The sequence below is a fragment of the Rhinopithecus roxellana genome, chromosome 14 (genome assembly GCF_007565055.1).
Source record: "Rhinopithecus roxellana isolate Shanxi Qingling chromosome 14, ASM756505v1, whole genome shotgun sequence".
Classification (NCBI taxonomy): Eukaryota; Metazoa; Chordata; class Mammalia; order Primates; family Cercopithecidae; genus Rhinopithecus; species Rhinopithecus roxellana.
The window spans coordinates 130,213,763-130,239,199 of NC_044562.1; the positions used below are offsets into that span (position 1 = coordinate 130,213,763).

The 25,437-nt window shown below is 37.4% G+C and overlaps 1 protein-coding gene across 1 annotated transcript in view; it reads left to right on the plus strand.

The window, feature by feature from the left end:
- The window catches only part of LOC104673357 (thrombospondin type-1 domain-containing protein 7B-like), a 327,106-nt gene that overhangs the window by 23,435 nt on the left and 278,234 nt on the right, over window positions 1–25,437 (plus strand). The window contains exons 2-3 of the mRNA XM_030916127.1: window positions 2,867–3,061; window positions 8,883–9,146. Of these exons, the coding sequence (XP_030771987.1) occupies window positions 2,867–3,061; window positions 8,883–9,146 (459 nt within the window). The remainder of the gene's footprint in view (window positions 1–2,866; window positions 3,062–8,882; window positions 9,147–25,437) is intronic.

Here is a 25,437-nt window from a genome sequence, read left to right on the forward strand (position 1 = left end):
AAAATACAAAAAAATTAGCCGGGCATGGTGGACACTTGTAATCCCAGCTACTCTGGAGGCTGAGGCATGAGAATTGCATGAACCCAGGAGGCAGAGGTTGCAGTGAGCTGAGATCGCACCACTGCACTCCAGCCTGTGCAATGAAGCGAAACTCCATCTCAAAAACAAAACAAAACAAAAAAAAAAAGGTTTAAATTTCACATAGTAATGCTTTTGAAAGTATTTAAAATGTGTCTTCATGTTTTTCAGTGCATTGTCAGTTTGGAAAAAAAATTCACTTGGCAAGATAAAAGTTCTCTAAATTAACTCTAAATTGCTTATCTAAACAAGCAATTCAAAGAACATTTGCTTGTACCCTACTTAAGATAAAATGTTTTGCTGTATTCATCATTAATGGCTGCAATATTCCCAACAAAGAAAATGCAGGTGATGTTGGCTTGATGTGTGATGGATTTTGTTCCTGCGACGTGTATAAAAACAAAAACAAAAAATATTCCGAATGAATGAATAGCTCCACCTGCCACAGAGCAGATGTACAAACTGGGAAGTATTGTGTATGCATCCATTGTCATCTTAGCTAATTCCTTGCTTCTAAAGCATTAGATGGGTTTGTCTTTCACCAATTCTAAAAAAAATATATATATATATATATAGATTGATGGTGTTCAGACAGACGTATTATCTGATGTGCTCAGAATAAAGAAATAAATTCAGAATACAAGAAGAATGGGCATCTGAAAGGAGCCCCTATGTACACTTACCCTGCATAAGAGAAGTTTATATAAAAAGTTTTTTTAACAACGTGATCCTAAGCTGTGGTCTTTTTGTTCCTTTCACATAGCAGATTTTAAAAAACTGTAAAAAAAGTGATCCTAAACTGTGATTTCTTTAGAATGATGAATTCAGCAAATATCCATTAACACACAGCATGTCTAAGGCATCATGCCAAATATGGGTAGTTGGTAGACAGGGTAGACCAGAATTACGTGGGCCATTTAAACACAAAGATATTCCCTGCTTTCTCACCCAGAGATGTTGATACGGCAGATCTGAAATGGTACCATGGAATCTTTGTATCCTCATATACATCCATGGTTAAGAATTAGAAGAGTTGTTTTCAACTGGGGCAATTTTGACCCCAAGGGAACATTTGGCAATTCCTGGAGAGAGTTTTGACTGTCACCAGTTAAGAGGGGTGTATGCTACTGGCATCTAATGGGTAGAGGCCAGAGATGCTGCTACATATCTCACCACGCACAACACCCATTTACACACCCACATAAAACTGTCCAATCTAAATTTTCAATAGTTCCAAGGTTGAGAAATGTTGATCTAGATAATATAAATGTATATTCTTTGAGAGTCTATAATTAACCAGAGTGAAAAAGATACACCAAAATATTGTGCAGTCATTCATAAAATAAAACAAAATAAATGGCATTAGTCCAAAGAATTCAGTAAAAATTTAAACAAAATTTTAGAAATGTGTTACCTCAAGATTATTATTTTAAGGAATGACTAGAGAGTTCCTAGTTGAAAAAGTGTGTGTGAGAAACTTTGAAAAGCTATAAACGACTAAAAAAGCTATAAAGAACTAAAAGTAGAATTACCATTTGGTCCAGCAATCCCACTGCTCGGTATCTACCCAGAGGAAAAGAAGTCATTATTCGAAAAAGATACTTGCACACGCATGTTTATAACAGCACGAGTCACAATAGCAAAGTCATGGAACCAACCCAAATGCCCATCAATCAATGAGTGGATAAAGAAACTCTGAGAATGAATATATATATATACACAGACACCCACACATATGTTTATATATACATGTGTGTATATATACATATATATTGTGATCATATGTACATATATGTGATCATAGTGTGTGTGTATATATATATATATGATGGAATGTTACTCAGCCATAAAAAGGAATGAATTAACAGCATTTGCAGTGACCTGGATGAGATTAGAGGCCATCATTCTAAGTGATGTAACTCAAAAATGGAAAACCAAACATTGTATGTTCTCACTGATATGTGGGAGCTAAGCTATGAGGATGCAAAGGCATAAGAATGATACAATGGACTTTGGGGACTTGGTGGGAACAATGGGAGGGGGCGAGGGATAAAAGACAACAAATAGGGTGTAGTGTGTACTGCTTGGGTGATGGGTGTACCAGGTTCTCACAAATCTCCACTAAAGAATTTATGTAACCGAATACCACCTGTACCCCAATAACTTATGGAAAAATAAAAATTAAAAATAAAAGATATTTGCAGTGGAAATGATCTGAATAGATTATGCTTGTGCTTGAAAAAAATGAAAAATTTTAACTGGTTCCTGAAAATAAGGAGAAAAATGTTTATTTACAGACAGCAGAAATTCCTTTAAAAATACTGACTGTGAAGTGCAAATAGGTCTAATTCTCTAAGTGCCATCTAAACAAGCAAAAAAAAAAAAAAAAAAAAATCACATCTAGGAGGAGTCTATACGATTTTTTAAAAGTGGTTTTGTCCTTTTTGTGTCCTCATCTTACTCTTATAGATTCCCTTAGTTTTATATCATCTCTAGAGATTAGATGCTGAGGAGCAGGAAGTACAATAAATTACTGAAAGTTATTTTGGTTGCTGTCAATGCAGGGTTTGGATTAATAATGAAACCAATTAAATCCTCAAATACCTCCAATGGCAACAATAAAAATTTAATTTCCAGAGAGAAATAAGGTTAGCTATGTTGAACACAATTTGCACCATTCGTGAAACCCAAGTTTTTAAACCTTAGGGGTTTCTGCTGTCTTGTCAAAGAACCAGCAGCTGAGTGATTTAATCAAAATAATAACAAAAGAATCCATGCTTTTTTTCAGCTGTCTCGTGCGTCTCTGATGACAACCAGTCGGCAGAAATGATGGAGTGCCTCAAGCAGACAAATGGCATGCCTCCCCTTGTGCAAGAATGCACGGTCCCATGTCGAGAAGACTGCACCTTCACTGCTTGGTCCAAGTTTACACCCTGCTCCACGAACTGTGAAGCCACAAAAAGTAGGCGGCGACAGCTCACAGGTATAGTGTGCGTTTTACACTTTAGCATCAGGCAAGCTGAACATCTCTGGATCTTTTGTGTAGAATGTGAGGTCCAAAGGACAGGAATTTGCATCAGGTCTCTCCCTCTCTCTCCATTCCTCAATACATGTCCTCAAACTCAGAACAGTGCCTGGTATGTAACATGTACTCAATTAATGTTTGCAAAATGAATGAAAGCTGTGAACTATTTTATAGCTATCAAGTTCCTCTCTATATAGTTTTATAATCTTTGCAGTCATAAAAGGCATTTTATTCACTCACTTCTTTTGAGTAGGTAATGGCAAAGTTTGTCCTGTGCTATCATGCCAGGATCTCAGTGAGCTTGAAGGCAATCACCGATTTGGAAAGATGATCCAAAACAGATCTAACTGACATCATTGTCTTTTGCTGTTATCTTATAAGTAATTTAACATTTTAAAATTTTACTAGTGTAAGGCAAAAATCAAATTACATGGACTGATTCTGCTTTTGTGATATTAATTGTGAGTTCTGTTTTCAGCTGCAAAATTTAATGGAAATTAAAGCAACTAATTGTTTAATTGAATTCTGGGAGCGTTTTTTGCCTGCAGTATGCAAATAATTGATGCACTAGTGTATTTTACTACTCGCCTAGATAAATATCCCACAACTTCTCTTAACTTCTTATGCATTTGTATATACAGAAAACGAAGAACCAAAGGAAAATGCCAGAATAATCATTGAGATAATGAAATTGGTGTTGACATTGGAGAATTAAGCACAGATGACCATTTGTTCTCATGAGCAGTTGAAGTGCTAATTCTGTTGGTTTCAACACTCTTTTGTCCAAATGCATTGCTTACCTGATCACATTTCGACTTGAAATCACTATTATGGATTTAAGTAATCCACTAGAGGCTTTAATGGGATTTCTGCACACAAACTGGAAGTCCATTTGTAAGCGTAGGTGAAATGCATAACCATAAACAGAAACACCAAACAAGAAATTCTGTGCTTCGTGCCCTATCTTCCACAAAAATTTGTGCCACATAATTTTATGCAACATTGCTTGTTTCTAAGATACAACAAATTTCTCATAGAAAAACAACACAATGAGATAGAATGTATGTGACAGGAATATTTGAAGTTCAGGGGCCAATTAATGAAACTTTATTTGCCTGTACAAACATAATGCATCAGAAGCCATTACTCTGGCAACTCTTTATATACTTGAGATGAGAGAGAATTTCCTGTAGAGAGAAAGGAAGTTTTTAATTAGTGGCCAGTTTTTTTCTTTTTTCTTGAAAGTTTATTGATGATAGTTTACACCTACATAATGAAAATGGAAAATATTGAAAAGCCTAGGATATTTATTCATTTTACAACCAGCACCATTTATGTTATAAATTGTTAAAACTCCAATGAATTTGACTTTTATTTAAAATGTTCCTTTTATATAAATATTGAAGAATAGCTATACATTTTTTTTCTGCAAACTCTAATCTAAAAATTACTCATACTAAAAGATTGTTTGAAATTTCTTTTCTAAATTATTAATGGCTGTACTTTCAGGTGGCTAATTGACCTTTGTGTATCTTTATGTCTATGTGGCACCAAAACAAGTTAGCAATTTCATGAAATACATGAGTTTAAAAAAAAAAAAAACAGTAAAATGAATCATTTAATATCACTGTTGAAAAAAAATCCCACTAGTGAATTGAAATATTTTCACTTTTCAAGACTTATTTTTATTGTCGTGAAACTAATGCTTGTATTTTGTTATCCCTAAGTAATTTGGTAGTAAATGCAGTAAACAATCTCTAACATGAATGCTACTGAAAGCCTTGGACTCAAACTCCAAAGCCATGTGATTCTTTCTCTCTTTAACACAAACACAAACACTAAAACATATAAACATAAATACAAGCCACTTCATTGAATATGGGGCCATACAGGATATTTAACTTTCTTTTGTCCATTTGTAATAAGAGGCTTTAATTCACTGAGCATTCTGTATGTTGTACCCAAACTATGTCATCACACGTTTTAGACTCAATAGTATTTAAAGCAATTGTTTATAGAATGCCAAGAATATTCCATTTATTAGATAGAAAACCTATCCAGGTTTTATATATATTATATGGGATATAATATACAGATATTTATTTATAATAACTAGATAACTAGTACATATTCTGACAAGGAAGAAAAAGTCTTTAGAATTGTACTAGGGATTGATTTTTAATATTAACTTGTTCTGAATCCAAAGGTTAATGCTGACTTTGATTAGTATATAATCAAAGGACCACTGATAATTTGTTTCTTATTGTGACAACCGTATCTGCATTAACTTGCTTAAATCCTTCATCAAACAGTGATGCTATGTAATTAATAAGGATATCATAAACATAGAGGCAGCACATATTTGTACAGAATATTTGTTCTGCTGGTAATTTCTGGTCACCTTGTAGATGAATATTTTTTTCTTTAGGTTTTTCTCCTCCCTCTCATTCTCTTTTTTTCTCCTTCCTCCTTCTCCTTTATCTCTTTCTTTTTCTTTTGTTTTACAACTTCCTTTTCTCAATTATTCAACGAATTTTTTTTGTTTACCGCTATGTGTGCTAGTCCTTGGTAATACCAAAAGTGAATCAATAGACATGATCCTAACTTAAGAGAGCTTACAGTGTAATTGGAAATATGGCGAGATTTTTACTGGATATAATTACAGTATAGTTTCTGCTGTAGTAGCTGTTGTATTGGGTGAGGTATTGAAACAAATCCTATTGTTGTAACAAATTATCACAACATTGCTGGCTTAAAGCAGCACAGATTTATTATTTTACAGGTCTGTAGTGTTTCACAGATCTAAATAAAGACAAGATGTTGGTAAGGCTGCATTTCTCTCTGTAGGCTTCAGGGGACAATGGTTTCCTTTCATTTTCAAGCTTGCAGAGGCTGTGCATGTCCTTGGCTCACGTTCCCCTCCATCTTCAAAGCCAGCAACATTGCATCTCGCTAACCATTCTTCCATGTTCAAGGATGGTTTTCTGGAGGGAGTAACCCGTGAGTTTTGATGTGAAGAAGAAGTAGGTGTTAGCTAGCCTATGGAAGGATGATAGAAATTGTGGAAATTTCTGGAGTAAGCATACAAAGGCCAGAAGCAAAATGAGTAATTTCTAGGAACTGAAAGAGGCTCACTATGACTGTATCGAAACGTGCTAGAGGCAGAGTGGTACAATGTAGGCCAGAGGCAGATACAAATGGGCACAAATCATATAGGTCCTTAATGACCCTAGGGAAAGAGCCTGGACTTCATTCTGTACTATGGTAAGCCACGGCAGAGTTTTCAGTGGACAAGTGATTTGATGAGATTTGTACTTTGAAAGCTGGCTCTGACTGCAATGTGGTGGACAGATTGAAAGTATAGCGGTATGACAGCAACAAGATCTTGGAGGAATCTGCTGTAATTTCAGCTGGAGATTTGCAGGTGGGGCTAAACATGGGTGACACCCATTGGAATGGAAACAAATGGACTGATGAAATGAATCTTTAAGCATTTGAAGTGCTATGCCTTTGTCATTAATCAGATGTAGGGGGTTCAACAGAATAATTCAGAACATTCCAACTTTTAACTTGGTGATATTGGCAGAATTGAGAAACACAGGAGAAAGAAAGGTGATGTAAAGAGAATGGATGTGATTGGTTCTTTAGGTGTAGATTTTTCAGTCTATGGATTAGAAGCTTGAGCAAGAAATCTTGAATGAAGACATTAATTTAAAATTGAAGAAATATGGATGATAATTTAAACTCTTCAAACGAGTGAAGTTGTAGAATCAAAAGAGAGACGAACCTAAGATGGTGCCTTGGGGAACCCCATCAGTTTAAGAGAGGTAGAGAAGAAAATTAGTTTACCAAGTAAAAATAAATAATATATGGCAAGAGAGAGGTGGGGGCATGGGGTGAGGGTGAGGAACAAAAATATATGTTACGATGGAGCTTGGAAAGAATATTTCAAGAATGAAAGTGTAGTCAACACTCTGAACTATCATTGAGTGATTAGACCTGAAAGATAAGGAATCAAAGATATTCCAGGGCTTTGGCTTTGTTTCTTGTTTTTGTTGTTGTTTGTTTCTCGCTTGATAACAGTGGTTTCCAGAAATAAGTAGACAGAATCCAGGGTTAAGTGGATTTAGAAGAGAAATGAAACTGAAGAGATGGAGACTGAGAGATTCAACAATATTTTATGGAAGTTTGAAAACAGGGAGGTCTTGAACTTGCTAAATGCTAATAGGAAGGAGCCACTCACTAATTATTGATATATCTCTCAGCCAGTACATTTTCATGGCTGTGATGGAGGCTGTGCTTTTCAGACTTATTCTAGTGTCCTAATGGTAGAGGCAAGTGAATACCTTCTATCAGAAGTATAGCTGAATCTACTACCAGATCAACTTCAGGTCCTGCAGAAATTCTTTTTTTTTTTTTTTTTTTTTTTTTTTTTCTTTTTTGAGACACAGTCTCGCTCTATCACCCAGGCTAGAGTGCAGTGATGCGATCTCGGCTCACTGCAACCTCTGCTTCCTGTGGTCAAGCGATTCTCCTGCCTCTTCCTCTTGAGTAGCTGGGATTACAGGTGCATGCCACCACACTTGACTAATTTTTGTGTTTTTAGTAGAGATGGGGTTTCCCTATGTTGGCCAGGCTGGTCTTGAACTCCTGATCTCAAGTAATCCTCCTGCAGTGGCCTCCCAAAGTGCTGGGATTACAGGTGTTGTGAGCCACCATGCCCAGCCTAGAAATTCTTATTTATTGCAAACATAAGCATCATGGCAGATGATAGAGCCAATCATCTGTCAACAACTCTAGAATTATATGTAATGCAAACCATGTAGCAATGAGAAAGTAGCCCATGCATCAATCAGCTTGTATCAGGCATTTTCAGAACAGCCATAAACATAGAAAATAGACCAATAAAACCGCTTATATATTTTATAATCAGCCATGACTCTAGCTAATGACTAATGAGAAAACAAAAGGTGGAATTATTAGATCTAAGAAAATTTTTAGTAATCTAGAGGAATCGTGTTGACAGCAAAGTTGAATCAAGTTACAGGCTGATTCAGAATCCACTAAACATGATTACCAAGTGTTTACGGCTGTGAAAAATGACACTGCATTGTCTTACTCAGAGTTAGGACCACAGCTAACAGGTCCATCAAAGTGAATTGGTAAGGTAAAGTCATATTCCAGAATACTTAAGTTAGAAGAATCTCTCAAAATGAAAGAGCTTTTTCTCTGGTTAAATTATCCAGTATGACTTGATCATTTATTTCAATTTATTGTTTGTATAGATGTTTGGGAGCTGCCTGATGGCAGAGACCAAAATGAGTTTAACTTCGTCCATCTATCTCATTGCAAGAGACCTCTACTAAAAAGAGAGGGAGTTAACCACTTAGATGCTTTCGTTGGTTCCCTGGCAATCATTAGTCAAGGAGAATGAGGACAGGGTTATCAATATGTTTTTTCCAGAAAACTATAGAGAAAATAATATTAAATAAATTAACTGGAATTCTCTAGCTGTAGCAAACATCTTCCAAATATTTTATGCCACTCTCAAACATTAAACCATTTTCTACATTTTTCAAATTAACTTGAATTTCACAGTTGTTCTGGGAGTTGTTTTCATTGTCTCAGGATTACTTTCATGGCAAAAGAGTGAAGAAAACAAAGGCTTTATTTTATTTAAGGTTTAATATTCTAAAAGTTTACAAATACAAAAGTGTGAGTGACTTTTAACAAAACAGCAGATAGACATTTAATATCTCAATGTCTCTTGTTGGAACAGGGAAAAGCAGAAAGAAGGAGAAATGCCAGGATGCTGACCTTTACCCTCTAGTGGAGACAGAACTATGTCCTTGTGATGAATTTGTATCCCAACCTTATGGAAACTGGTCAGATTGCATTCTTCCAGAAGGCAGAAGGGAGCCTCAGCGAGGACTGCGGGTACAAGGAGACAGCAAAGGATGTGGAGAAGGCATGCGCTTTCAAGCAGTAGCCTGCTCTGATAAAAATGGAAGACCTGTTGACCCCTCCTTCTGCAGCAGCTCTGGTAAGGAGATGGATGAAGAGTAACAGATGAGAACACTCACACACAGTTTGGGAGGTTTTTCTCAGGTCCAGAATTAATAGCTCTGCTCTATAATAATTGTTTTAGTTCTCTTTTGTCAATAACACATTGTCTCATAAAATATGGACAGATGAAATGCATACATCTGCATCTCAATGATTATCTGGAATGTGATGGTGCTGGATCCCTGACTCATTTCATTCTCTACTTCACCTTTGTTTATTAGCCGCCTGTTTACTGGTGGTCAGCACTGCTGCTCCACTTCACTGAGAAAGCCAACGCCAAGTACAAACAAATAAGCTCCGTGCTGTTTTTTGGTGCTCTGACAATATACATAGAAGGCATCAGAACTTGAGTGTCTTCAAATGTAGTTGAGAAAAAAAATCAATGAAAAAGTTGATTTTAAATGTTTCACTATATAAAGTAGAAGTATACCCAAGTTAATAGAATAAAACTATAGGAAAAAAAAACAGAGACAATCTCAGAGAGTTTTGTGAGATGTTAATCCAGGAAAATACTGTTTTTGAACCTTAATTGGGAGAATTTGAAAGATCTGGGTGTATGGAAAAAGGAGTGGAGGTTAAATACAGCTGGGGTGAAAGTTGGTGAAACAGGCTGAAAGCAATCATTACAATGGAGCTTCTGAATTTCCTGCTCTGTTTTTCTTTTTTTTACTAGTTTTTTTAAAAAGAATAAATAAGTCTAGAAATAAATGGGTAGATGTTGGTCTTAGTCATCAAAGTTTTGTGTACTAATAAATGTTCTCAGTAATACCAGAAACTCAAATTCAATTATAGTATACAAACTAAGTAAATGATAGATCTTCTTTATTGCCAGCATACTAGCTATCTTTATTTAAGATATGCCCATATCAATTATGGATCAATTATGGGCATTGCGCTTTGACTTATCTAGTCTTGGCATAGATTATTCAGAGGTTTAATTATGCTCCGAGGTCACCCCAACCAAAATTTTTAATGCAGGTGTAGTAGTTTGGGTCCGTAGATTTATGTGGGTTTTGGTTGCATTAATACATTAAAGCTCCATAGGGTCTTCTCATCTTGTTATTTTATGTCCGCCTCTTCACGGGCAGGTCAATTTCACTGGTTGAAAGTAAGAGACATTTGAACCCTCATGTTGCCATTCATACAAGTCCCTATTTAAAGAACGAGTGATTATGCTACCTTTGCACGGTCAGGGTACTGCGGCCATTAAACATGTGTCACTGGGCAGGCAGTGCCTCTAATACTGGTAATGCTAGAGGTGTTGTTTTTGGTAAACAGGCGGGGTTAGGCTTGCTGAGTTCCTTTTACTTTTTTTAACCTTTCCTTAAAGGCATGCCTGTGTTGGATTAACAGTATAAGTAATACTGGCTTGTTTGTATTTATTAATATTAGACTGTTAAGCATCGGTGAAGTTTTTCAGTCTGATTTAGGCTTATGCGGTGGAGAAGATGTTCATGTTACTCATACTAGCATTATTGCTTCTATTGTGTAATAGATTAATCCAATGTGATGTGGAGAGTTCAGTGAGATGCTTGGGATTTTTTAAGTAATTAATGTTGAGCTTGAACGCTTTCTTAATTGATGGCTGCTTTTGGGCCAACTATGGAAGTTAAGTTTTTTACTCTCTATATAAGGTTTTTTCCTAGTGTCTAAAGAGCTGTCCCTCTTTAGACTAACAATTAAGTTTACAGGAGGATTGTGTGGTTCTGCGGGTAAACTTAAGGTTTAACTAAGATTCTATCTTGGATAACCAGCTATCACCAGGCTTGGTAGGCTTGTCACCTCTACCCACAAATCTTCCCACTATTTTGCTACATAGACGGGTGTGCTCTTTTAGCTGTTTTGGGGTAGCTCGTCTGGTTTCGGGGAATTTGGCTTTAGTTCTCTTTGCGAAATGGTCTCTAGTTAATTCATTATGCAGAAGGTATAGGGGTGAGTCCTTGCTATTTTGTGCTTGGTTAATTTTTTTAATCTTTCCTTTGCGGTACTGTGTCTATAGCGCCGAGGTAAAATTTCTATCGCCTATACTTTTGTATGTGTAAATGGTTTAGTATATACTAATTTGGTAGTAGTATTGATTAGATTTTTTGGGGCTAGTGTTAGCTCAAGGCAATCAAGTGATACTGATATCTTCTGGGTGTAAGCTGGATGCTTTGTGTTGAGCTATGCCTTGGTTTATCCAAGTGCACCTTCCAGTACACTTACCATGTTACGACTTATCTCCTCTGTATAAATGTTGGGGTGTTTAGTTAAGTTAGTCCTTAAATATATTTGAGGACAGCGACAGGCGGTGTGTGCGTGCTTCATGGCCTAATTCAATTAAGCACGCTATTCTTAATTTACTACTAAATCCTCCTTGGACTTTTAGGTTTCATAAAAGCTATCGTAGAGTTTTCTGGGGTAGAAAATGTAGCCCATTTTTTCCCATCTCATAAGCTACACCTTGACATAACGTTTTTGTGTGGGCGTTTGCGCTTACTTTGTGACCTTTGTTAGGATTTCCTGAGGATGGCGGTATATAGGCTGAGCGAGAGATGGTGAGGTGGATCGGGGTTTATCGATTATAGAACAGGCTCCTCTAGGGGGATGTGAAGCACCGCCAAGTCCTTTGAGTTTTAAGCTGTTGCTTGTAGTGTTCTGGCGAGTAGTTTTGTTATTCTAACTATTGAAGTTTAAGGCTAAGCATAGTGGAGTATCTAATCCCAGTTTTAGTCTTAGCTATTATGTGTTCAGAAGTTTTAAAGCCACTTTTGTAGTTTATTTTACATCAGCTAAGGTTTTACAATTTAGATGGAGTTTAGCTTTATTGTATTAGATCTAAAACACTATTTACACCGGTGTCTATTAGCTTGGGTTAATCGTATGGCCGCGGTGGCTGACACGAAATTAACCAACCCTGAATATAGCATAGCTTAGTTAAACTTTCGTTTATTGCTAAAGATTTGTCACTGCTGTTTCCCGTGGGGGTGTGGCTGAGCAAAGTGTTTTGAGCTGCGTTGTGCGTGCTTGATACTTACTCCTCTTAGTCATGGTGACTTATAGGGTGTCTTCACTGGAGTGGGGATGCTTACATGTGTAATCTTGCTAAGAGTTAATAGAAAGGCCAGGATCAAACCTGACCTTTCTATTCTGTTCGTGGGGTGTGCAGACCCATCTAGGCATTTTCAGTGTCTTGCTTTGGGTATATTAAGCTACATAAACGGAAAGACAGATAATTATGAAATGCTGTCTTTGGGGTTGTGGTGGTAAGGGTGTGGGTTTGGTATTGTGTAAATATTTGGGAAAAGAGAGAGAGAATGGGGTCAAGAGTGGTAGGGTGAAGTAAATTTTTATTAGTTGAGGGAATGGCAGTTGAAGTTGTGCAAACTAAAAGATGAAAATGCAAGCTCTGGCCAGGTTGACTTAAGGCTTTTGTTTTAGGGGTTTGGCAAAAGTGAATTTATGGGGTGAAGGCCGGAGATGGGGGATGGGGGGTTTGGCATAAAATTTATTGTGGTTTTGGTAGTGTAACGGGGGCGTGTTGTGTAGTTAGTCGTTAATATGTCTTACAAGCATGAATTAAATAACACCTTGTGGTATTTATGCGGGGCTAGGATATTGAACGTAGGTGCGATTAATAATGGTATGGACTAGGAATCAAAGACAGGCGTTGCAGCATGTAATGTGGCAGGACCGGCTTTCTGCGATAGGGTTGCGTGCAGACCAGAGATAAAAGATACCAAATGCATGGAGAGCTCCCGTGACTGGTTAATAGGGTGATAGACCCGTGATCCATCGAGATGTCTTATTTAAGGGGAACGTGTGGGCGATCTTAGTTCTATGGCCCTGAGGTAAGAACCAGATGCCGGATACAGTTCACTATAGCTACCCCCACGAGTTATGGGCCCAGAAGGAGGAGAGTAGCACTCTTGTGCGGGATATTGATTTCACGGAGGATGGTGAACAAGGGACACCTAACTGAGGGGGCGTATCCGTAGTGACGAGAAAGTATTTGACTGAAATGTGCTATGTCCAGTAAATGATGTGATGTGCTATGTACAGTAAATGACGTGTTGGTCAGTTGATATTCTAGGGGTCATACTGGGTCTTTGAATCTTGGGGTTATGTACTATAGTTGATGGATCTATTAGGGTTCTTGCTTGTAAGCATGTTTTGGAGGATGATTAGTAAATATGTAAGAGTATGTGCTATGTACAGTTAAACATTTATAGTACTATATAATATTCATGTTGGCTAGCAGTAATGCACGAATTACATAGGGGCATGTTAAAATAGATTAGTACTTAAGTTACTCTTTAAAGGTTGCACACCAATAGAATACAGAAAGTAGTTTAAATTAGAATGCCAGTTTCGGGTGTTGGCGGTGAAGTTAAGTGCTTTCTTTCTGAGTTGCCCTAGGGAGAGGTTTCCATTTCCGGTTTACAAGACTGGTGTATTGATTTGTACTACAAGGGCAAATTCATTTGAGTAGGTTGTTTTCGATTAGGGAGGCCAGTGGTATTAAGATTAGAATTGTGGTGAAATATATAATGGATGCTATTTGTCCGATAATAATGAAGGGTTGGCTTACTGGTTGGCTTCCGATTCAGGTAAGGGTTAGTAGGATTGTGATTAGGGATCATAATAGGAATTGGCTAAGTGGGCGGAATGCTATGCTTTGTTGTTTGGATTTGTGGAGTATAGGTATGATTGTTAGGACGAGGATAGATAAGAGGAGTGCTAATCCCCCTCCTAATTTGTTAGGGACAGATCGTAGGATTGCGTATGCGAATAGGAAATATCATTCTGGCTTGATGTGTGGGGGAGTGCTTAGTGGGTTGGCTGGAGTGTAATTATCTGGGTCACTTATAAGGTCAGGTGAGAATAGTACTAGTGTTATTAGAATGAGAATGAGAAGGGCTAGGCCTAAAATATCTTTGACTGTGTAGTAGGGGTGAAAGGTGATTTTGTCAGAGTGGGAGGAGATTCCGCAGGGGTTATTTGATCCTGTTTCGTGTAGGAATAATAGGTGTAGAGCTGTGAGGGTTGCGATAATAAAAGGTAGGGTGAAGTGAAGGGTGAAGAATCATGTGAGGGTTGGATTGTCAATAGAGTATCCGCCTCAGACTCATTGAACGAAGTTAGTTCCAATATATGCAATTGCTGATAATAAATTTGTAATTACTGTGGCACCTCAAAATGATATTTGGCCTCATGGGAGTACGTAGCCTATGAAAGCTATTGCTATGGTTATAAGTAGGAGTGCAATGCCAATGTTTCAGGTTTCTAGAAGAAGAAATGAGCTGTAATACAAGCCTCGGCCCACATGCAGGAAGAGGCAGATGAAGAACATAGAGGCACCGTTAGCGTGGAGACAGCGAATAGTTCAGCCGTAGTTTACATCTCGAGTGATATGTGCAATTGAGGAGAAAGTGGAGGAAGTATCTGGTGAGTAGTGTATTGCCAGGAATAGGCCTGTGATAATATGTAGAATTAAACAAGTTGCGAGGAGTGAGTTGATATACAATGAGATTTAATGACTTTTAAATTAATACTCTCATTGCTTTATATAGGCTTCCTAGATTAGTCTACATTAATTTCTTAAGTGATTTGACTTTCAGAAACATTAAATACATCACAAGAAAGTAATGGACCCATTTTAGGGTGACTCTAATCTTTCTTTTCAGCTTGTATGTGCGCATTGGTTTATTCATTCATTTGAACAAAACGTTTTTATTGACCATCTGCTATGTACCTGGACATCTATGACTTGAGTGTACAGTTAAGGGGAAGTCAGAAACTTGTGGAGTTTACTGTCCAGTGGGGGATATAAATAAAAAAATACATAAAAAGAATTTCAAGTTTTGATTAGCTCTGAGGATGCTGAATAGAAAATTTTTTGATAGACTTTAGGGAAGCCTCACTGAAGTGACATAAATCTAAGATGTGAAGGGTAAGAAGGAGACAGATGCACAAAGCACATAACAAGGTTGTTTTAGTTAGTGGGGTGTCCAGAAGATAAAAGCTAGGAAAGATGTGTTAGACATAAAAGAAAACCCTGTGGTCTGAGCGTAGAGAGTGAGGAGAGAGCTGTGTGAAGTGAAGTTGAAGTATGTGGAATCTTGTGAGACAAGCCAAGGAATATGGATATAATTTAACTGCAGTCATCAGCTTGGAAGTAGGGTGGGTAATGTTATCCAATTTAGAGATTTTAAAGATCACTTTTGACTACTGTCTACAGACTGACTTGAAGGGGGTAAGGAAGCTGCTGGGAAACTCCTGTAGTTAATCAAGGAGAGACATGATGGTAGGTTAGACTAGGGTGGTGGCAATAAAGAAATACAGAAGTAATTTTAAGATGTAATTTAGAGATAGAATTGACAAGATTATTCCAAACACAAGTCATCTTTTCTATATGTTATCTATCACTCATCCCTAATTTTGCATGAATTTATGGAGAGTTTTTTAATTTAGAAAATAATCATTTCAGATTAGAAATGAAAACATCTTGAAACAAGAGGAGACATTTGTAATTCAACCAATTTGCAATGCCATAGCAAAAGCTATTAGGGAATCTAAGAGACTTTCACCAAATGAAAATCGTGCTTTAATCAAAATTTACTGTAGCCTTATAACTTCTATGATACTTGTATTAATCTACTTTCACAGTATATATTTTCAAAAACAGTTTTTTTTTTTCAAATAGCAAGTGAAAATACCTCATTGTGTCACCTCTAGGGATATGACATATACTTGTCTATCAAAGGAAAAAAATCTTTTAATGGTTACTAATAAAGGCATAGTTTTAAAAAGTATATATATACATACTAGTTTTAATGGTTACTAATAAAGGCATAGTTTTAAAAAGTGTGTATATATATACATCTCCGTGAATTGGAGTAGGGCACTGTGGCTCATGCCTGTAATCCCAGCACTTTGGGAGGCATAGGCAGGAGGATTGCTTGAGCCTAAGAGTTTGAGACAAGCCTGGTCAACATAGGGAGGCCTTACCTCTAGAAAAAATAAAAAATTAGCCAGGCCTGGTGGCATGCATCTGTGGTTCCAACTATTTGGGAGACTAAAGTGGCAGGATCACTTGAGTTTGTGGAAGGTCAAAGCTTCAGTGAGCCATGATTGTGCCACTGCAGTCCAGCCTGTGTGAAAGAATGAGACCCTGCCTCTAACTATACATATATATGTATATGAATTAGCTCACTATTAAGAATTACATCATAGGTTAGGTGCAGTGGCTCACACCTGTAATTGCAGCACTTTGAGAGGCCAAGGCAGATGGATCACTTGAGGCCAGGAGTTCAAGACCAGCCTGGCCAACATGGCAAAACCCCATCTCTACTAAAAATACAAAAATTAGCCAGGTGTGGTGGCACACGCCTGTAATCCCAGCTACATGGGAGGCTGAGGTGGGAGAATCACTTGAACCCTGGAGGCGGAGGTTGCAGTGAGCCGAGATTGTGCCACTGCACTCTAGCCTGGGAAACAGAGAAAGACCCTGTCTCAAAAAAAAAAAAAAAAAAAAAAAAAAAAATACATTTTTATCATGGGCAAACTGAGGCACAGGGTAATGACCTAAATCTGGATCTCCCAATAAGAATGGTAAGTGCTTCCCCCTTTTAAATCTTTACTTGGACTTTGTCTTCTATTTGCATTTTAGACATGAGCAGGATTCTCCACGATGACATCAGGGAAACTTCTCATGAGGATAATTATTCTTCATCAAGCATAATATGTTCCATATGACCCCTACTGGATATACATAACTGTGGGAACACAACTGCATAAATTCTGAGTTATCCGTACTAATGGATTCCATGGATAACTCAAACCACAGATAATCACAGCCGAGTCTGCTTGGCTTTGGGAATATCACGGTGAGGAGAAATATTAAATTGCAATTTATTTTTTAAAAAACTTTAGAATGGAGTCTGTCTCTACGTTCTGTCAACCCCGATTGGCTCTTAATGAGTTCCATCACTGCCTGATGCAAAAGTGCATGGTGTCGTCTCCATCTGTATGACAACAGGTCCAGTGATGGGACTACCTAAATTGGGCAACAAAATATCCCATGACAAAATTAAGATCCTTGAGGTGAGCCACTTCCAACCATGTTTCTTATATCAGTGTTTTGTTTTTTTTTTTTCCCCCTCAAAGAACAGGACAAAAAAGTACTTCAGAATGCCAATACACTGAATTTTATCTCTCCCTGGCCCTGCCTTCATCTATCCCTTCATTCGGGTCTCTGCTGAATATCCCCTCATATCAAGTCTTTCCGATTCCTCTAATAATTGATCTACCTCATCATTCCTGTTTCCCTTGCCAGTCTTTATGTTTTTTCATAGCACTTAATCACCAACTGACACATTATATATTTACTTTTTAGAAATGAGTGCTTATTGTCTCTCCCTCCAGTATATTGCAAAGTTCCAGAAGAGTGGAAACATTTTTAAATGTCTTTTATTTATTTTCAACTGCTGTATCCACAGCACCTATGTGTCAGAAATTTCATAGACTTTCAAAACATATTCTGGAAAACATGACTGAATCATCGGGTTCTGGTAATTTTGTCTCCAAAGTATGTGTCGTCTTTTCCTTTCCTTTTGCTATCCTCTGCACATATTGATGTTATGCTATTCTGTCTTGACTTATCCACCTGCTATCTGTCATGCCAGCAGCCATCAGCCATCACACTGACATGAAAATGTGTCCAAGCCATCGGCCTGCTTGCAGTCCTTCCTGGTCTCTTCTTTATATAGCAGCTCCTCAACTGGACCCTCAAGGACTTCCATGAGGATGTACTTCACCTGGCATGCCCTTTTTCCTCCTCTCATGGGACTCTTCATTCTCTGGGTTAAGATCAGGTGCTACCCATTGCAGAAAGTATTTCCCCTTCTTCCACTCTTGTGTTTCTTTTTAGGACTACATTTAACTTTTAAAAATCCATGTAGATCTCTCTTTTTCTTATTAATTTGAGAGTTCATTGAAATTCATGACTGAATCATGTTCACTTCTCCATCCCCCATACCTATCCCAGGCTCTGGCCCCACGCAGGCTCTCAGTATCTGTTGGCTGAACGAATGGAAAGGCTAGTTTAGACAGGAGTCAACACACATATGCCCATATACAAGTTCTGAAGTGTGTGTGCAGTGTATGCACATGTTTTAACAGCCCTTTGGGTAGAACAGCTGTGTATAACAAAAGCAGATCCATAGAGAAGCCACCTGTGTAACACACAAAGAGCACAGAAAACCTTGTTCTATTTTGCCCTCGATGTATAGTTTGGGAATAGAGGTAATGAAATTGCATTGCTACTAGTGGATAAGCAATGTTTTTGAAACAATGGAAGAATGCAGAAGGAATGATTTTTCAAGTGATCCAATGACAAAAATGTGAATAAACTTTCATTCATCAAATTATGAAATGAAAGTGTAATCTGTTTTCTATCTGATTCTAGATAAATTATAATTGATTTAATAGGCAATTAATGATTTTCATTAATATATCATCCAGATGTAATTTAGCATTTGCAATTTAACAATTATAATTTCATTAATTTACTGTAATACATAAGTAGGTATAGATAGAAGATAAAGCAAAATAATAATCCTCATAAAGAATCTCTTTTTGGATTTAAGGAATAAATATTTACATGTTTGCAATCACTGGAAAAGTGAATTTAATATTAATACATGTAGAAAGTTTAGATTTTCTGTGTATGTGTTGAATTTTGCATATTGAAATACTACTCTTACAACTCTATATGAACAAGTTTATTTTGGCTGAGCTGGGAGAACATGCTTGGGACTGAAAATTATATCTTTATTAATCAAGGTGATTAAGATAGCTTTTTTTCTGATTCCAAGTCTAGGTTCAAAATTAACTACTTTATTTTGTCTTATTTTATTTTGTTTTTATTTTTATTTTATTTTATTTTATTTTAGACAAAGTTTCCTCTGTAGCCCAGGCTAGATTACAGTAGCATGATTATAGTTCACTGTAACTTCAGAGTCCTGGGCTCAAGTGATCCTCCTGCCTCAGCCTCCTGAGTATCTAAGACTACTGGCTAATTTTCTATTTATTTATTTATTTTTATGTAGAGGTGAGATCTCCCTATGTTGCCCACCAAGGCCTCTGAAACTGCTGGAATTACAGGCATGAGCCACTGCAACTGGCCTAAGGAGTATTTTATATATGAAGTGTCCTGGCAAAGATTTGTGGATATCAAAGACAGGACACATATATTAATCTATTATGAGCAGTCTTCATAAGTCCAGTTCATGGAAGGGACTGAATAATTATATTATACCCTCCCTCCCAGAAATAAATAGAAACTTTCTAGTCATCTGAAATTCTTGCCAAATGACTCATTGCTTAGATCCTTTACACCTTTATGTTTATTTACTAAGACATTGAAAGGCTCTTCAATTCACCACTTGGGGAAGAATAATAGTGTTTGGACCAAGGACATTTGCATTGACAAGATAAGGAATATGTTTCCATGTTTTCATGTTGTGATTTTGCCTCTTTTGCTATTTGTGTTTCAACATGACCATAGATATAAACTTCATATAATATTGGTGCATTGGAGCTGTTTCTCTCTTCTGTCCATTTTTCTCCAGCCCCATTGCTCTGCCTTAGTTCAGGCTGCCTTACGTTTCTTGTAGAATCACTGCAGTGGTGACCCATCCACTGTCCTCACTCAGTCCTTCTTCCTGCCAGCCTTTCTCCCTTTACAAGGAGAAGGATCTTTCCTAAAGGCAAATCTGATTATCACTCCCATAGATTTTAAACCCTCAAATGGCAACCCATTGCCCAGACCTCTTAGAATGGGATACACACCCTTCATGATTTTACCCTCCTTTTTTTTCAAATCAGTATACAAGATTTACATATTTTCTGCATACAATTGATAATTTGAAACATTTATATAATCATATCAGGTTAAGTAGAATATTCATCACCTTAAATATCTTTTCTTTATGCTAGAAACATTCAGATTCCTCTTCTAGATATTTTGAAATGTACAATAGATTGTTAACTAGAGTTACTCTACTGATCTATTGAAAACCAGATCTTATTTTTTCCTAAGTATATATATGGACCAGTTAATCAACCTCTCTTCATCCCTCCTATTTTTTCCAGCCTCTGTTAATCACCAATCTACTCTCTATTTTTATGACATCTCCTTTTGTAGCTCCCACATATAAGTGAGGACATGTGATATTTGTCCTTCTATGCTTAGCTAATTTCACTCAACATAATGACCTCCAGTTCAATCAATGTTGCTGCAAATGACAGGACTTCATTCTGTGTAATGGCTGAATAATATTCCATTGTGTATATATTTCACTTTTTTTTTTTTAAGATGGAGTCTAGCTCTGTCACCCAGGCTAGAGTGCACTAGTGCAATCTGGGCTCACTGCAACCACTGTCTCCTGGGTTCAAGTGATTCTCATGCCTCAGCCTTCCGAGTAGCTGGGATTAGAAGCACCTGCCACCACACCCAGCTAATTTTTGTATTTTTACTAGAGATGGGGTTTCACCATGTTGCCCAGGCTGGTCTTGAACTCCTGGCCTCAGGTGATCCACCTGTGTTGGCCTCCCAAAGTGCTGGGATTATAGGCATGAACCACCGTGCCCAGCTATGCCACATTTTTGACACAGGATATTTCTTGGCCCCTTTGCCAGCTTTGCTGCAGGAGACACACCATCTACCCAGCCTGCCAGGCTGTGCCTGGCTTGTACTCTGGTGCTTATCCCGCAGCCACTGCAGCTGAGCTCTCAGCCCCACTTTTGGTAGGTCCTGAGTTCTTATCCTATACATCAAAGAAGAATGAGGATACACTGACAATGGAAGAGTGAAAAGGACAGAGAATAATGTTATTGAGTGATGAAATACCTCTCTGGAGAGATGGGATGCAAAGGTGCCCCCTACCTGAAGTCAGGTCATCTCTCCTTCAGTGTGACTGGGTCCAGGGCTTTTATGTGCTCAGAATGGGGAGTGTGTACTGATTGGTTTGAGTATGCAAAAAGAGGCTAAAACAAAGGCACCACTCAAAGGTGGGCACAAAAGTGTAGAAAACCAATTAGGAAAGGGTAGGTATATGTAAAATAGGTGAAGGGTGGGGATCAATCAGACAAAAGCACAGCAAACAGGCAGAGAGGTTCTCAGTCTGTTCCAAGGATTTACCCAGGACTGTCTTCAGCTTCAAGGTCAGATTTCACCGGGGACCTGTCCCTGTCTGCTTAGGATTTGTCTGCCTCCTGTCATTATCATTTGCTTTATACATTCATCCACTGATGAACACTTAGGTTGATTCCATATTTTGGCTATTGAAAATAGTGGGAGTATAGACACCCCTTTGCTATATTGACCTTATGTCTCTTGGATGTATACTCAGTACTGGAATTGCTGGATAATATGGTAGTTCTATTTTTAGTGTTTTAAGGGACCTCCATACTGTTATTCATAATGATTATACTAATTTACATTCCCACTAACAGTGTACGAGGGTTCCCCTTTCTCCATATCCTCAGCAGCATCTGCTATTACCTTTTTGATAAAAGCCATTTTTACTGGAGTGAGATGATATCTACTGTGGTTTTGATTTTAACCTTGTTTAATCCCTGAAGCCTCATCTTTCATCCACCCCACTCTGAACTCCAGCAGTCCTGGGTTCTAGAATATCTCAACATACACAATTTATTGGCAGGGTTCTTTTGCCTTCTGTACCTATCTACCTTCCTCCAGCTGTGACTTTAATTTAATTTAATTTGCAACTTAATTCTCTAGTTGATTCCTAATAACCTTTCTGAACATGTATTAGAAATGTCACCCTTTTTGAAAAACCACAGGCAGTCTTGCCCGGCAGCCCTTTCCCCACTCCCCAAACCCTAGAACCAACTAGGAGCAGAGCTTGCCTGCTTAATGTTTGTTAGCAAGATATATGTTCTCGGTCCTATACTTCTCCTATTTTACCTATCTTACTGCTAATCCATGCTGCCACAGAGGGCTGTGTGCCCCCTGAGAGAGGGACCATGAACACTTCATCACTCTGTCATCACAAACAGCTGGCGAAGTGTCAGCACATCACGCATAGTCAATAATGGCTCACAAAACACAGATCGTAAATTATGCTTATGAATAACTAATTTTAATTTACATATGTGAATTCGTTCCCTATGACTACTTTATCAAAACTACAAACTTGGTGGCATAAAACAGTGCAGTTATTCTCTCATAGTTCTGAAGGTAAGTAAGAAGTTCAAAATCTGTTTCACTAGGTCAAAATCAAGGTGTAGTCAGGGCCATGCTCACTCCAAAGGCTTTGGAAGAAAGCTTTTCCTGGCCTTTTCCCGTTTCTAGAGTTGCGTTCCTTACATTCCTTGGCTCATGGCCTCTTCCTGTGTCTTTAAATCCGGTGGCATAGCATCTGGCTTCAATGTCACATTGGGTTCTTCTTCTGCAGCAAACCTTTTGACGCCTTCTTTTAAAAACACTTACAACTACCTGACCTATGAGGACAATTTAGGATAACCTTTCGATGTAGGGAAAAACACCCTGACTGTGTTTTTCCTCTGCCCACAGACCACCACGACACCAATCATCAACACAGAAAAATACTTCTGTGACCAAATCTATGGAAGTTTTTCCCCCACACATCCAGCAGCAGATACCAGTTGGTTGCCCTCCAATTCAATTCTAATACTGTCTATCTGGAGATAATATCAGGTCTCACAGGTTAGCAGCTCAGACCCCAAAACTGCCTCCCATACCTCCAGGCACCAGTTGTAGCTCTGGGCCTCTGAAAATTCTGACCAACTGCCTTCAAGTTGGGGTTCCCATGACTCCCTCTCTGAGTTTGATTAATTTACTGGAGTAGTTCACAGAACTAAGGGAAATAATTTACTCGCTTATTCTAAAGGATACAGAGGAAGAGACAAGAGGAGCATGGGGGTAGGGACAGAACTTCCATGCGCTCCCTAAGCACTCCCCCCTCCAGGAATTTCCATGTGTTCAGCTATCTGGAAGCTCCCTGAACCTGGTTCTCTTGAGTTTTTATGGAAGTTTCATGAAGTCAGCATTCCTTCCACAGGATATAGGGCAGGACCCTCTCTGAGGAGGGTCTTAACACCCACAATCAGAAATGTTGGAGAAGATCAGAATCCTATCTTGGGACAGGTGAAAGGGAGGATAGGAGAAGTTGGAGAGATTCTGTTTCCCGAGGCCTAACACACCCAACATTGTGACAAAAGATTGTATCAATGACTATGGGAGTTATAAGCCAGGAACCCTGGATGAACACCAATATAAATTGTAACACCACACTTACCCTCTCAATATCACATCTGCAAAATCTCTTTTACCTTATTAGGTAGCATTTGCACATTCCAAGGAATAAAACCTGGGAATCTTTGGGGATGTTTTTCAGCCTACCAGAATATGTTAAGAAGGCTGTCATGTTTTTGAAACTAAACTCCTGAAATGTACAAATGATAAATAATTTGAAACTTTGCTCAAGGGTTTGAAGCATTCGCGTAGTGTTACTTTCTTGGGACTTTATGTGAATTATATTGAATTGAATTATAATCTAGAAAACTATTAGACAAAATATTGTCAGCAAAAATGTTACAATGAAGAAAGTAAATATGGGATTTGAGTATTTTTTTGAACAACCTTATATAGAATTAGTATTTCCTTTTACTTTTGTTTTGTTTCTTTTTTACAGGGTATTGGGCATCCCCTTGTCTGTCTCCAGGTCACATATTTGCTTTACCTTGCTTATTCAGTATGGTGTATTTTCTAATTCCAACCTATTTAGCAAGGGCTTACTGATGAGATCTCATTTGAAGAGAAAATTCAGCTACTGAAAATGTTTGAGGAGCTCATGTTGTCCAAGAAGTCACCTGGAAGGATCCATTGGGAATAGTGGTTCATTTGCTCATGGATTCATTTATACTTTTAACAAATATCAATGGAACATCTAGTTTTCATCAGGCATTTTCCTATATATCAGTTTATAAAGATTAACAAGTCATACTCTGTAAACATATTCATAGTCTAATAAAAGACTGTGTTGAGGCTTGCAAATTTAGGAATATCTTCTCCCTCTGAGGCAGACCATACTTTATTTTTTTTTTTAATTACACTGAAACAAAAATTTCAGGATCTCAACCAGTCAAATGGTTTAATATACTCTATATATCTAAATCCAGACTTATGCCCAAGTATGGAATCAAGATTTCTTTACTGGTGATTGAAAATGGAAAATGAGAGAAGACATGTCTAGGACCTTATAGCCTGATCTGTATGAATTTGATAGGAAAACCTTTCTAGAGAAGGCAGTGTGCGTTTTGACCCTTCTCAGGGAATAAAATATGGACCCATGATGAAATCCATGTACAACTTTCTTTGTACCTATTTGGAATAAAATGGAATATATTTTACCCTAAATAAGAAAGTAAACAGAACTTCTAAACAAATGGTTTTTAATTAATAAATTAATATTCATTACTCATTTTTTCTTCATAGAAAAAGCAAGTAGGTATCTTATGAAGGGCTGCAAAGTAACTCTTTCTCTACCTTGATTAAAGAAAAAATAGTTCAATCTTCCTGAGATCGGGGAAAAACCAAGAATGTCTATTCTCAACTTCTATTCAGCACCATGCTGGAGGTTTTAGCCATGGTAATTAGGCAATAAAAGTAAATAAAAGGTATCTATATTGAAAATCCAGGAGTTAAACTACATCTATTGGCAGATAAGATAAACTTATAAATAGAAAATACTAAGAATCACCCTCAGAAAGAAGCTATTAGAGCTAAAGAATTTAACAGATTTGCAGAGTATAAGATCAATAGTCACAAAGCAGTTATAGGTCTATACACTAACAATGAACAATCATAAAATGAAATTAAGAAAATAATTTCATTTATAATAGCATCAAACAGGCTAAAAGACTTAAGAATGTATTTAACTAAAGAAATTTATTATACTCTGAAACCTTCATGTATTATACTCTATAAAACATTGTTGGGGAAGATTAAAGAAGACCTAAATTAATGGAAAGATATGCTATGTTAATGGATGAAAATTGTTAATATTGTTAATAATTGTTATCTTAAAATACCAATGGTCCTCAAATTAATTTACTATTTAGTTCAGATTATATCAAAAGCTTATGTAGCTTTTTTGAATAAATTGACAAACTGATCCTGAAATTCACACAGAAATGCAAGAGACCAAGAATAGTCAAACAGTCTTGAAAAGGAGGAA